Source organism: Balearica regulorum, chromosome 7, assembly GCF_011004875.1.
Source record: "Balearica regulorum gibbericeps isolate bBalReg1 chromosome 7, bBalReg1.pri, whole genome shotgun sequence".
NCBI classification, from domain to species: Eukaryota; Metazoa; Chordata; class Aves; order Gruiformes; family Gruidae; genus Balearica; species Balearica regulorum.
In genome coordinates, this window is record NC_046190.1 from 22347674 (window position 1) to 22361630 (window position 13957).

At 40.6% G+C, this 13957-nt stretch overlaps 1 protein-coding gene across 10 annotated transcripts in view; it reads right to left on the reverse strand.

Moving 5' to 3' along the window:
* Window positions 1–13957, reverse strand: part of GBF1 (golgi brefeldin A resistant guanine nucleotide exchange factor 1) — a 107942-nt gene that overhangs the window by 36497 nt on the left and 57488 nt on the right. For all 10 annotated transcript variants that reach the window (XM_075758414.1, XM_075758418.1, XM_075758417.1 and 7 more), the window contains 5 exons: window positions 8782–8913; window positions 3540–3658; window positions 2802–2910; window positions 2383–2443; window positions 615–669 (listed from right to left, as the gene is read on the reverse strand). In XM_075758414.1, coding sequence (XP_075614529.1) covers window positions 615–669; window positions 2383–2443; window positions 2802–2910; window positions 3540–3658; window positions 8782–8913 — 476 coding nt within the window. The remainder of the gene's footprint in view (window positions 1–614; window positions 670–2382; window positions 2444–2801; window positions 2911–3539; window positions 3659–8781; window positions 8914–13957) is intronic.

A 13957-nucleotide genomic window follows, 5' to 3' on the forward strand; every position in this document is an offset into this window, starting at 1 on the left:
AAAATCGTGCATTTAGAGAAAGGGAGAAAAAACAGTCTACTTTGATTTGGCTGCTAATAGAGATGGCATTGCCCATGTGAACTAAGGGTTTTGCTACAGAACGCTGACCCTTCTAGAAACCACCAGAGCTTTTTCTACAATAGCCCAATTTCATAATAGTTTCATGCTGTTTCACCAGCCTCAAAAAGCTTCCTTTCTACATAGGGAGAACTGGACAAATACATCCCAAGAGGTCAGTATTAGACCTGTAGTGAATGAAGAAAGATGAGAAAGAAGCTGGAGAGAGAGCAGAAGACAGCAAATGATCAGAAGACAACCGCCATCAGGTCCCACAACTTGCTGGGGTTTTCTAGTCCACAGCAGTGGATGGCTGTTCCCAGAATCTAGACTGATTCACTTAGGCAGCAGCATCATTAACAAGATTCACTACTGGACTATGTGGGCTTAATCCCACAGAATTAATGAAGCTATGTCCATTTATGCAGTTAAACATGCTCTTTCAGTGAACTAGGGACTTGCAGGAATGAAGAAACACAAGTGTGAAAACAAACAATACAGAGATGAACACAAACCCAAGACAAGAGCAGAACAGCCACCACAGTACTAAGTCTTACCTTCTTCATGTTCGTTCCCATGTAGCTTTTAGGCTCTTCTTTAAACTGAGGCAACCTGAAAGACAAAGAACAAGCCTAAATAATAAGCCTTCTTGGGTTAACAAAAAGGGGAAAAAATAGACTGGTCTTTCCACTCATGCTGCACATACTAGAAAATCAAAATTAGGTTTTCTCCACAAAAAGAGATGTTCTTAGTTTCTTTTCCTGCCAAAATCTGCTGGGGGGGGGGGGGGAAGCACAGATGAGAGGTACTAATGCTCCTAATGCTAATGGCAGTTTTGCTATATTGATTTTCATTGTTAACGGTCATATAAGTACAGTTTCTTTTCCTTCAGTGTATGTTTTCAGCTGCAGACTAATTAGATTTGTTCAAAACAGGTTTCTCTGATGCTGCTAAAACCAGCTGCTGAGCCAGAGTGTCATCCACACCAGGACTCTTGCAGCGTACACATTATTACTAATCATGGCAACCCTTTTCATTAACTTTGTAGAAACCCCAGTAGTCATCCTCTATTCTGTGCCATATAAACACAATTGTAGTGCACAGTGGATCTAAGTTTAAGCTGCATGCTTTGAGCTAAGCAGTCCCTGTCTCTGAAGTAAAGGGGGTAGACAGCTCTCATCTGTGCTACCAAACAACAAATGCACACAGCTCTGCAACTCCACACACCCTGCTCTCCCTTCTGTTCCTGTACTACACTTCTGCCTTTGCTTGCTGAAGGGATAAAGCCTTGCAGTATAGCTCTGGCCGTTTCTTTTTTTTGGTAAGCAAGATGGCCAAACCATCCCTGCAGTTGCTGTCTTTGCCTTGGTTCTATATCCCAATGTCCACAGGCAAAGATGACAGTGGTGTCTCCAAGCCTTATCAAGAAGGAAGAGGAGAGGATACTCAATAAGTAATGAATAAGCACTAAGTAAATTCACATACACATTTGGAGAAAAAGTAATGTGGTCTCTCCTCTTTGGAGAGATTGATTGTGACTCTGCTCCACATTTATCCAGTGCACTGCATGACACAGGGTGCACAGAGGAAAAAAAAAAAACCCAAACAACTGAGAACCCACTGGAACAGAGTGTGACAATGGGGGGAGGGGAACAAAAAAAAAATTATGAGCTGTGTTTCACAAGCTGTCAGTTTTACTACAATCCTTTCCTACTGAAAGTATTTCTATATCTGCACATTTCCTCATTACAATACCCAGAGAAAGTCTATGATTACTTCGCTACCTGGAGAAACAGTTTTGAAGTTAAATAACTACCTTGAGTTTAAAGAAGTAATCTTAATTACTTGAAGGGTGCTGAAAAGGGCAGAACATTTGTCCAAGACATATGATCTGAAGAGTTTAAAATTCTCTTTGATATGTGAGGTCAAAGCTCTCAGCATGAAATCAACATGTGACTATTCAACACCATTTCTAGTCTGTCTCCTGAAGAGAGCTATATTTTTTAGAGTACTTTTTTCTTTTTTTTTGAGTGAAGTTTGCATTCTCTGTCCTCAAACCGGTTCCCTATCCTAAAGCTCTTCATTACATGGCTGTCCATCCCTCCTCCAAGGACACCTTAAACCAGGCAACCTTCCCTACCTCTATCTCCCTGCAGTCTGACAGGGTCAGCCCAAGAGAAAAATGCCAAATCCTTCATCCCCTTCCACCTCTAAATAATGACTATTTTGGATGATTTTTCTGAGGGCCCTTAAGTGGAAGTGTGGAATCTTTCTGTCCTTAGAGGGCCATCTCGGCAATGCTGAGGCAAACACAAGCAGGTTTACCTTGTGAAGAGCAGCTGCACCATGTCGACCAGAGTGTGCTCTGCAGATTTTCTCAATAACTCTGTGAAGACAAAAACAAATAACACAGGTGTCATTACTCAGTGTGATATTATCAAGAGGCTTCTTCAAGCAGACTCCCCTCCGAGCCTTGTTTACAGAGATTACAGCAAATTTATTAAAACCAGCTCCAACACCGCATTACTGCAAATGTGCATGGAATCACAAGGTGGCGCCACAAAGCTGGGGAAAAAGAGCAGTCAAAAGTTGTACAGTGAACTCCTAACAAATTTTCCATGAAGTTGTAGAAAGACACAATAATATAAAGCTCAGCAGCCTTCCATGGTCGCATGTTCTACAATAGAACTAGTTAATGCTGAGGAAACCTGGTCATTTAACTGCAGAAGTATGAACAAACCTACCGCTAAGTCTCATTTCAAAGCATATGCGGAAACAGGACTGCATGATCTCACACACAGATTCATTGGTGAGGTGGGCTCCCACTGGAGTGAGCAGCAAGGTCCTCAAAACCTGCAAAGAACAGCACATGTATGTCCCATAGTACAATGACACTTGCACACGCTTCCAAGAGAAGGTTGGCTTCCTCAAGAAGGACTGCCATGAGCAGAAAACCTAAGGGTTTTCAGGAGTCATTTCAAACTGAATGCTGTGCTCAAGAACAGACAGATAAGGAGACAAAAATGATCTCCCGACCCACTTCTAAAAGAGGCCTGATATGCTGCATGCCACCCAGTATTTAAATTCAGTAACTAGCTGCCTGCGCAAAAGTACAAAGAACGAAGAAGTGTACAGTTCATAGGTTTGTATCTACAAAGATCTTTTTTTTTCTCAGAAATAAGTTCGAGAGCTCCATATGTTTAATTTACCCCTCAGTAGCACAAACCATGCACAAGGCAGGATTATCAAAACTACCACATTATCAAGCCCTTAATTTAAAAGTCATTTCATTTGAGCTTTTAATTATTTTCATTTGGAAAAGCTTTTACCACAGGTATACGAGCCATCTGTTTAAAAATAAAGTCTGTCACTAAGCTCCTACAGAGTCAAAACATTGCTCCCTCCTCTCCATCTCCATGTAACAGGATATGTTCCACAACAGGCATCAACCATTATGGTAATTACCATTTCTCTCCACTTACCTGTAGGATTTTCATCAGGACAACCTCATCACTCGCATGATCCGTGCCCACAAATCGGGCATGAGTGACAGCATCTGCCATGTTCTCCATCCCCTCTGCTGTGCCCTCATGGCTGGGATCTGAGTAACAGAATAAAAATACATGACAGGGAAAGGCCACCTACAGCCTACCGCCTCTGTGGGGAGACATCTGCACAGAGATATTTTGTTGCCATCTGCTTCCTTAATTTGTGTGCTTGGGAGTGAGTTGACCCTACAAGAGCAAAACTCACCAGAAAGAGAGTTTAAAAGTGGGAGCTTTCAGAAAGACTTTATCAAGAGTCTATTTACATTTGTGAAAAGATGTAACCTAACAAAGAATTACAATTCAGTTGTTACTAGCTCCGTATTTTTTTAGACATTAATTTGTAAAACTATGTCCTGTTCCCTACAATACAGCACAATCAGCTGCTAAATGCATTCAGTTTCTCCTTGGGAATGAAGAGAAAACAGCTCTTTAATGTAGGGAACCTCAGATTTACTCCCAGGAGGAGAAAATGCCAGACAGGTTCCACTAGATTGAGAAGGAAAAATTGTCTCTTGTTCTACATCCCTCCCAAGGAATAGGAGCTGGGGAAGGAATGGACCAGTAGCTTTCCCCAGAGACAACAGTAGACAGACACGATCACAGTTTAGATATCGGAGTTGCAGGCCTTCCGCTTCAATCATTCATCAAGGCTCCTTCTCTCTGTTTCAGTTTTCTGTAGCTACAAACAATGGTGCAGCTGAGAGAATGTTTAGGACGAGATTGTTGCTAGTAACCGTATCTTGTGCCACATTACACTGGCTTCAGAAAAGCTGCCTCTGGCTTTGATTTCATTCTCACTTAATACAGCACTGGAGAAGAATCTTGTTACCTTCCTACCTAAACAGTCATTAGGAAAGAAAGAAGACAACCTAAACACTAGTTAATACCTCATTAATTGGCAATGGGGCCTTGAACTCCAGCAAGAATGAAGCTGATGAAGGAACCAAGTAAGACCTCATATACTTTGCCGAGAAGCTTTGCAGACTCCCTCTTTGACTCCAGTTATGCTCACACCTAGGAGGGGCTAAGCCCTAGGCATTAGAAAAAGCTACCCTTATTGTAGTCCAAAGACAGCAGCCTCCACCATGCTGTGGGGGTTCTGAGGGGGTGCAGGATAAGAAACTTCTCATAGTTGCACAAAACTGAAATGGCATCAATGTACCTCAGAATCCCATAAATCTGCATAGGAACAGCATTTCTCCTTTGCCACCTCTTACACATCTCTATTAAGGGCAAAGCTTGCCTACTTTTGACATAGTTGTTACACACACACACAAAATCTTGCATAGATGAGCGTGAGTTCCTCTCCTGGTTTGCTGGTCCAACCTCATTGAGCTACCAAGGAGTCTGTTCCAAGACCAATCAGTCTTTTTTTTTTTTTTTTTACCTGCTTCAGCAGCAGCACTCAACAGGATACCGAACTCTGATACTGGGAAGCATTAGATAAGAGGCCTGGCTGTCAAAGGCAGTTCTCTGTGTACCTTCGATAATGGCTTATAATCCAGTTAGAAGCTACCACTCTTCTAACAGAGGCAATACAATCAGCCTCATGTTGGTACCCTGTGCACTCTTATTCACAAATAATAGCTTAAACCACCAATGGTGATGTAGGATCATTTTAAATTGCCTCAACTAAATCAGGTAAAGATCGGTGGTGTAACAATGCCAGCACCTACGTTAGCATTACTGTTAACCAACCTCAACAACTACAGTGGAAAGCAGCTAATGGGGCATCAAGAGGAAAAAGTCACTTTCTGCAGAAAAGGGTCCCACAGGGAGACCATGCAGATTCACTTCACTGTCGCGTCTTCCAGTAGATGTGAGTTGCTGTAGGCTTAGGGACACATTTAGTCATAGTGATGGATAAATAGTCTGTGTGAACAGGAAATGCAAGCACGTTGTGCACATGCTTCTTTAACAGATGATGACTATTGCTTTGCTGTTCTAGCCCCTACCTTCAACACTAATAAACACACCTCTCTCCCAACACATATCACGCCTGACTACTTCAGTCCTGGCTCCTTGGAACAGCTCTACAAATTCAGGTCAATTTATAAAGCCTCTTGAGTTCAATTAAAAGCACAGATACTTCTACTTTGCAGAAACAAGATACACTAAAGATCAATCCGTTTCTTTGTTCCCTTGTGAGAAAACAGTACAGAAAGATGTGTCAATGCCTGCTCAGAATCACTAACAAAAATAAGTTTGTATGAAGCAAAGTATCAGTCTGAAAATTGCCACCTACAATGCAAAGATCCAGAGACCCCCATCTATTCACATCCATTTCACATGGGGTGTACTCTCACAACAGGCAGGCAAAAGAACAAGCAGAAAGCAGAAAATCCAGGCTCTCAACCATGAGGGAAATCCAGGAAAGCCAGAAGCCTGCTCAGTAATACCTTTAATGGAACTAAAATAAATCACCAAGGAGACAGAGAAGGTAGAGGGGAGAACAAGCTTTAAACTCCCCAAACAGCAAGTCTTCTCACTGGAACCTGAGCAACAGCTGCTCTCTCACAGGTAAGTTTTCAGGAACACCAGGGAAAGTTAAGTTTAGAAATGGAGCCAGATGCTGCTGTGGACACACTGTGATACCAAAAAGAACACATACCTTTTCTGAGGAAAATACAACAAATACAATTCTGAAACTCAGCCACTAGTCTTCCTATAGCTAAGGTCTGAGCTCATCAAAAAGGCTGACAGCTAGCTAGCTAGCACCAAACTGCTGAGTAAGGAAATAACTAATCTGAAGGATAAAAATCAATGAGAGTTTAGTATTGTCACACAGTTTGCTTGTACTTTAAAAATTATTATGTAATTCATCAACGACAAATCTTGAAATAGTAGTACTTGTTTCAGAACAGAGATAATCTCTGTAAGGCTAACTATTCCTACCATGCATGGTGGGTATCAAGTCATTTTAACTAACTGAGCTGTGATTGCACGCTATACCATTAGTGAACTGCTGCATCCAACAATCTCACAATAGGTCTTTGCAATTCAGATCGGAAGTCTCAAAGGCTAACCAAGAATTATTCTTTTCTAACAACTTTAACACCCCTCAGCAATACTGGCCCAAAAAAGTGGGCAGATAACCACCTGCTGACATGTGACAGAATAAGAAAAACAGTAAGACAGCATGAGGATTAGCAATGAAACGCTTTGGAAATAGGAAAAGAAAGCTGTTTTAAACAAAGATAGTTATCAGACAAGTTTGGCCCTTTCACTGCCCACTGGTTTTCGGCCCAGTGTGTACAGCAGAAACCATCCACTCACAGAACAGCGTTTTTTTCAAAAGTGTCATTAGCTGTGTTTGGTTTCACCCGTCAATTATGCAGCCCCAAAACACACCACAACTATCAGCTGCATCGAAATTTCCCCACTGTGGTTATGCCGGAGTCCTTCCTTTCCTGTTTCGTACAGTCTGAAACAGGTTCACATATTAAGGACGGTTTTAAACTTTTCCTATCTTTAGGCAAACAGTTTTTAGACTACCTTTAGTCTTATATTACAAAGAGAAATATAAGACCAAAAAGCTTTAATTTAACAACACGACCCTAACCAGATGTTCAGGCAGCACCACTAATCCCAGCCTCACCGGTATCTGCAGCAGCACAAAGGACAAGGCCACTGTGAATGTCACCTGAAGCAGCAACCGAGGTCTTGGATTACAGGTTCTGCTCCACAACAAAAGCCAGGCAGAGGGTCTTCCCTACTGTCTACTACAAAAACACATGCTCACCAACAGTTACAAGGATGCACCCTTGCTGGAGTGACCTAATTAATACTCTAAATTTAAAGAAGTAGCTAGAGAAAGGCTACAAGTTCTTAACCACTTTTTTTTCCTGTTTCTGCCTCAAATCAAGTATTTGTAGCCAGACGCCTGTGCAGACATTTGCCTGGACATGTGATACCAGCCTGACATTCTGATCCCACCTAGACCTTAAAAGTCCAGAATGAGGGACAGGCTCCTCTTCTATGTTGAAACTAACATATTTGCATTACAGCTTAGTCCTTTAGAGGGACATGTTTTACAGGCTTATTTATTAAGATTTCTTTATTGTCCTATGAAGAGACATTAATATTGCATCATTTTAGTTATTTTTTGTCACTTAATTACACCCAACACTGCCCACTAATTGATGTCTTGACACTCTAAATTTCCATCAAACTGTTAAAAAATTTTCCAGCAATTCCCCATTTTTGCTCATTTTAATTTTGGGATTTTTCCCACAGAAGTGGTCTGCATCTACACAGATCTTCAAGCCCTTTCTTTCTCTAACTTTCCTCATGCTAACTCCAAAGAACAAAACATTTCAGACAGTGCCAAAAATTCAAGTGTTCACTTCCAATGTAAGGGAAGAAATGAGAAATCTGAGCTTAGTGAGGGAGGAAAATAGGTAAAATAATTTTCTCCAAGACAGACTATGCATGAACAAACATAGGTAACAAGTTTTGTAATTCACACAGGTATGACCAGAAAGTACTAACAGAATTTACACGGAAAAAAATCAAGCACCACTAACAACAGGATGACACATTGAAGGCAGACAGACAGCAAGCTAATGAGTTACTACAAGCCAGCTGAGCCACGGGAACTGACCACATGCACATTATTAGTCTTTCACAAATATAAAGGAGAACGCGCACATTTGAAAGTCCGGGCAGCAGCAAAACTGCCTCTGCCATGACAATTGTGACAAGTGAAGAGTACTGGCACACTACTGGACAGGGTTAGGACCAGGCAAAAAAAACATCCTCACTCTAGAGCAGAAACATTAGTCCACAAAACTAAATAAATTCTACTGTGTTTATGTATATTACAACATTGTAATCCAACCTGGTATTCTCCCCTTCCTGTCCCTTTTGCTCAGATTGCATTAAAAAGCAGTTGGTGACCACCACAGTCCAGCAGCGGGCCGTAAGCACATGCAGCAGTTGGGGCAGATGAGAAGCTTTGGCTCCGTTTCCAGCCACTGCTGTAGTGCCATGAAAGACCAGCATGTATGACATTAAGAAACTGCAGATGCCTATTTCCCCAGCATTAAAATGACAATTTTCTTATTTCCCCAATCTCCTCATTAAGATTGCAAGCATGTATCCTGGCCAAAGACACATCTCGAGGAGATGCATTTGGCTGGCATTTTGGTAAATCCCAGGAAGCCACATAACATACCTATTAGTGCATATGAGAGGAACTTATTCACAGAGGTGAGGGCCAATCCAGTTATGGGGCCTGTAGTATCTTCAGAACGGATTACTTCCAGGAAAGGCCGAAGAAAGACGTTGGGTTCAATTTCAGATAGCTCTGTTAAAGAAAAAATAATTTTAAAGAGACATTGATTCATTAGGATTCATTTCCTCTTTAAGAATCTACAGTAAGCTTAATATCAGAGGAAGGAGGCCTACAATAGTTTAGTTTCAAAAGGCTAGTGGGAAGGTCAGGGTTGCTTTTAAATATATGTATATATACACACATACATCTTTTGAAAGCAATAGTTTGTGAAATTCACTTGGCAAAACCAGAAAAAACCCACAAGATAAATTTAAAAACTCTTCTGTCTTATTCTCAGCATACTTGTATAAGCCTCTCAACCACAGAAGAAAAAAAGGGCAGCCTTCTCTACTTGCTGCTTGTGACAGCAAGGATCGTCTCTAAAGCTGCAATACAAGGCAGCAGATGCACTGAGCTGTTGAGCTGGAGAAAGAACAAGTAACAAGCTTCCTGAACTTTCCAAGATGATCAATGGAAGCTTTAGGAATGAAAAAGAAATACAGAAAAGAATAGCCAGAACTAAGGAAAATGCCAAAACAAAACAACAAAAAACCCCACCAACAAAAGAAATCAAGATAAGAGGAGTCCCGAGGAGGATTTAGGAGAAGAAGCATTAAAAAGCAGGTGAAGGCAACCACAATACAGCCAGTACACAGGCAAAGAGCAGCATATTAAAAGTAACTTGGATAATCCTGAGACCAGAAATATTTAAGTACAAACACTTGGCTCAACTTGCTGAAACCTACATTTTATTCCTAATAAAAGTTAACAAAGTCTAATGCTGTCACAGGAACACTGGCATTTATATTCTTCATGATCCAATATTGTACTTATCTGTCATATGAGATTCTTTGAGGTGGGGGAGAAAAAAAGCCTGTAATTCCTGAATACTTAGACAAGCTGCTGCTTTTCTATCTACCAGCATAACTCAATTATTTTACTTTAAATAAAAAAAAAAATTCCAAACTCTCCTGATTCTAAGATAAGTGAAATTCTATTTTATCATAGTTTCTATTGAAAAGCCTTAAGTATCAAAGTAAAAAGCCTATCAGAAATCACGTTAACATAACTGTGACAAACTATAGTGAGGAAGCAAAGGAGGAAAAATAATGCAGGTTGGTTTTGTTGGGTTTTTTTAATGGTTAGGACCATGGAGGACAACATCCAAATGCAACAGTTTTGCTGTTAACTAAAGCAAAACTGCAATTTAAAAAAAGGAACTTTGGGAATTATTATGCAGTCTCTTACCTTTCAGCCACCAGTTCACATCAGGCCAATGCCAGTAACTTGTGAGAGGTTAAAAGGAACGTGATGATTCAATCTTTTTGGCTTAAGAACAACTCCCCCAACTTGTCAGATAATATCCTGGTGTGACATTACAATTGTGTCACCTCTCAATAGCTCATGGAAATGCAGAGGATCATAAGACATGCTTTCATCAATGTTTATTTAAGTGTGGTTTACAGAGCACTTGTCTAGTTACAAGCACTTGGAAAACATTAAATACAGTAAGACTACTAGGGATGAATACTCAAACTCTTCTTCCCCAAAACTGATCCTTTCTGTAGAACAGTCAGCACCTAATCAATCCATCATAATCCTGTCAATTCCTCCAGCCTCCTTCAATACAGTGAGCCCCAGGATGGGAAAGCTGCACCTTGATTAGTAAGAAAAATGGGACTTCAGCAAATGTCGCAGCTGCACAAGTGGAATGAGATGATGAAGACAAACTTGCTAGGAGAGGATACATAGGATAGCACACTCTCCATTAATCCATTTTTGGGACAACAAATAGATGTTATCTTTACAAAAGTGGGGGGAGTTTCATTTTTTTCCTTCAATTAAAGTTGTTAATCTTGATGTGGTTAAGGATTAGATTCCCCTGCAGCCTAACAGAAATTCCCAACTTACATGAAGAGCACAAAATGGCTTGTCATAATTAGGATTTAACTTAAGAGCATACTGTTGATTACAAAGGAACTCTGGCCAGCTTGCCTGATATTCAGAGACTCTAGCTTTTATGGTAACACAGTATTTTACATTAAGCTCTCTGAAACTAATTGTGTTTACTGTAAAAATGTTTCAGACTGGATAGCTGGTGCTGTTACTGAAAAAAAAATTAAAATATACTAAATAAGAAGAGAGTATTTTTAGTGCAAGACTTATTGAAGGACTACTGCGTGAAAGACCTAAATTTCAGTAGAACACCAATCACACTGCTAATTGTTTGCATATGAGGAGTATTCACTTGATTACTACAATGAGCTCTTCTTACCAGCCACATTTGCACGCATTGAGGACTAACAGGGGTCACCAGCTCACTTTTCAAAGCAGAACTCAATCTCAGTAGCAGCACTTGCTTCAATAGGAAGAGCGGGAGCACAGAAAACCACTCATACTCTATCAATTCTTGCTATATCCTGTCGTGAGGCAGATTACTCTCGTTAGCTGAAGTATCAGTTCAGCATCTGAAAGTGGCACTAAAGCTACTTGGAAGTTTTTAACCAAATAAAAATTTTGCACGCAAGTCGAAGATCAATCCTTTTCCTTTAACTCAATCCTGTTGAGCTCAGTGAAGTTAGTTCAGAATCTGAACTAACCTGAAAGGTTTTCATAGCCTTCTATACTGAACATGGCAGTGTCCAGAACCAACCTGCCAGCCCTTTCAGATCAATTACTATAACTGCAAGGTGCACTCCATGCTAGCTTTTACTACCGGAGCTCAAGTTTAATCTAAGGCACAGAACAGTAGGAAACAAGTAACGTTCTTTTCATAATACTTTGGTAATGTAGGACCATAGTCTTTAAAAGGAAATTGTTCTGCCCAGCAAGTTAAAACTTCATGAAAGAGACACTACACAAAGTCTTGATCTTTCTTGGCAGCTAACTGTAAAAGCAATGCTACGCTGTCCTCAAAATATCTAAGAACATCAGAATGGGCAGTAAAATCAATTATAACTTTAATAATTCCTTTGCCAAAACAAAGAATATATAAAGTAAATATTGAATGTTTGGAAGTACATACTTGAGCTTTTAAAAAAGCTTTCAAAAAAAAAGCAGCTCTCGTTTTTCAGCTCTCTGGTTCTTGCTCTGCCAGATTCAGGCATGACAAGTAAAGAAACCATAACCAGTGACAGACTTGAGAATTGCTGAGAGAGATGTTTCTCCAAGTGTATTTCCTAGCAAGAGACATTTCTCAAGTGTTTGAACTAGAAAACAAAGGATGGTTCCCTGCTTAGGTAAGTACTTTCAACTCTGGGGAAAAAAACAAACCCACCAACTCTGCAAGCATGACCTCAGCCTAGGGTATTACAAGAGGAAAAACTGAATGAGTGTCTACAAGGAGATAAAAATTTCACTAGGGATTCCTACAAGCAGCCTTCCTTTTCAATCTACTCAAAACTAGGGAAAATTATATTTAAACATGATACAGTCCTACATGAAGGGCCTGGACTGTTTTGGGGACCAGCTGAAAGCACTTCCATTCTTTTCACGCAGGTCCCTTCAGCAAAATCTCAGGGAAGCAAACAGAGACCAGCATCAGCACTACACTCAAAAATACTCAGCTAGCCCAAAGCAGTGCATGGAGATCGAGAAGGAGGGAAAGAATATCTTAAGTAGCGTATCAGAAAGCCAACTCTTCGGGCTGGTAATTTTAATATGAGGATGGAATTCCTTTGAGACCACAGTGCTTTCCTTCATTCATCCTATGGATTATTTGCACTAAGACACACATGTCTATAAAGATATTTAAACAACTAATTCATGTTTAAGCACCTAACTCCCATTTCAGCAATCCCACCCAGCCATTCTGGCACTTCAGCAAACAAGCTGCACCAGACCTCCAGCGTTCCCTTTCTCCTGAAGTACAGGAGCAGGTCCCCCTTGGAAGAGGTTTCTTATTGTTAGCACACTGTTGGCACATTCCTGATCTAAAACGCTCACATAAGCTGCTTTCTCTGGCAATTCAACTCTTCACTCCTGAATGACTCTTATCAGGATCGGCTATGCGTTCCGAATCAGAGTAAATGAACGAGAAAAAATTGTTTATGACAAGTTATTTCAACATCATTTGTCCCCAGGACAGGCAACTGCAACCCAAACCACATGACCTGGACTCCTCTTATGCAGCAGCTGTTGGCCTTTGACGCCCAGCCTTCAGAAAGGCTGTCTCAATTGTATCCCACGCACCTCTCCAATGCAGACGAGCTCAGACAAGAGCAATGCTTCAAGCATGTGCTATTACGTTCCCTGCTTACGTACTGAACAGTACAATGAACAGGCATTCTCTTTTCTTCCTACCGTGAGAAAAAGACAAAGGTAACACTGTAACAGAGCAGAAATCCAGCTCTTCGGGACTCCTGCCTAGGAGCTCAATGAGTTTATGCCACAGAGAATTGAGGTACCAGCAAGTGCTTCCTGGCTCACCCTCTAAAATCATTTTCTGCAAACACTGCCTTTCTGGGCTACGTGACTGTATGTGCTTTACTCTCAGTTCACCCACCGAACATCAAAACATTTTATCTTTTCACCCAAGGGTGAGAAGTTCTTGCAGTCTCTCTCAGCAAGTTAGAGAGAAGAAAAGTTACAAGGAAAAAGGACAAAATTATACTTGCCTTTTAAAACTATCTAAAAGTATTTAGTAGCCATACTCTTCAGATTTAAAAAAAAAAATAAAAAAATTCTGAAGTCTTAGCTGCTGGAATAAGTACTGGCTTCATCTCACCCAGATCAAAATGCAGGATCACAGGGAAAGGAGAAATTCCTTTGAGTTAGTCCTGTGATTATCTGTTAGTTAATTTAGAAATTAACAAATCTAGCAAACAGAACTACAGTAGTAGCTTTTAGTTCCTCTAAAAATTTGCAGAGCTTGCATTTGCTTTACATAGAGTCAGTTAGGTAACAGCCACAGAACAGTATATGCGTGTTGGTTCTAGGTCCCTTGGCAAAACTACAATTTCAGCAGCTCTACAGCTGATGAGCTGAGGAGGAGCATGTTTCACCACTCCAAAATTCTCCAGACTGACTAGAACACATGCCACCCTGTACCTGCAACGAAAAGACATGCCCTGACTTC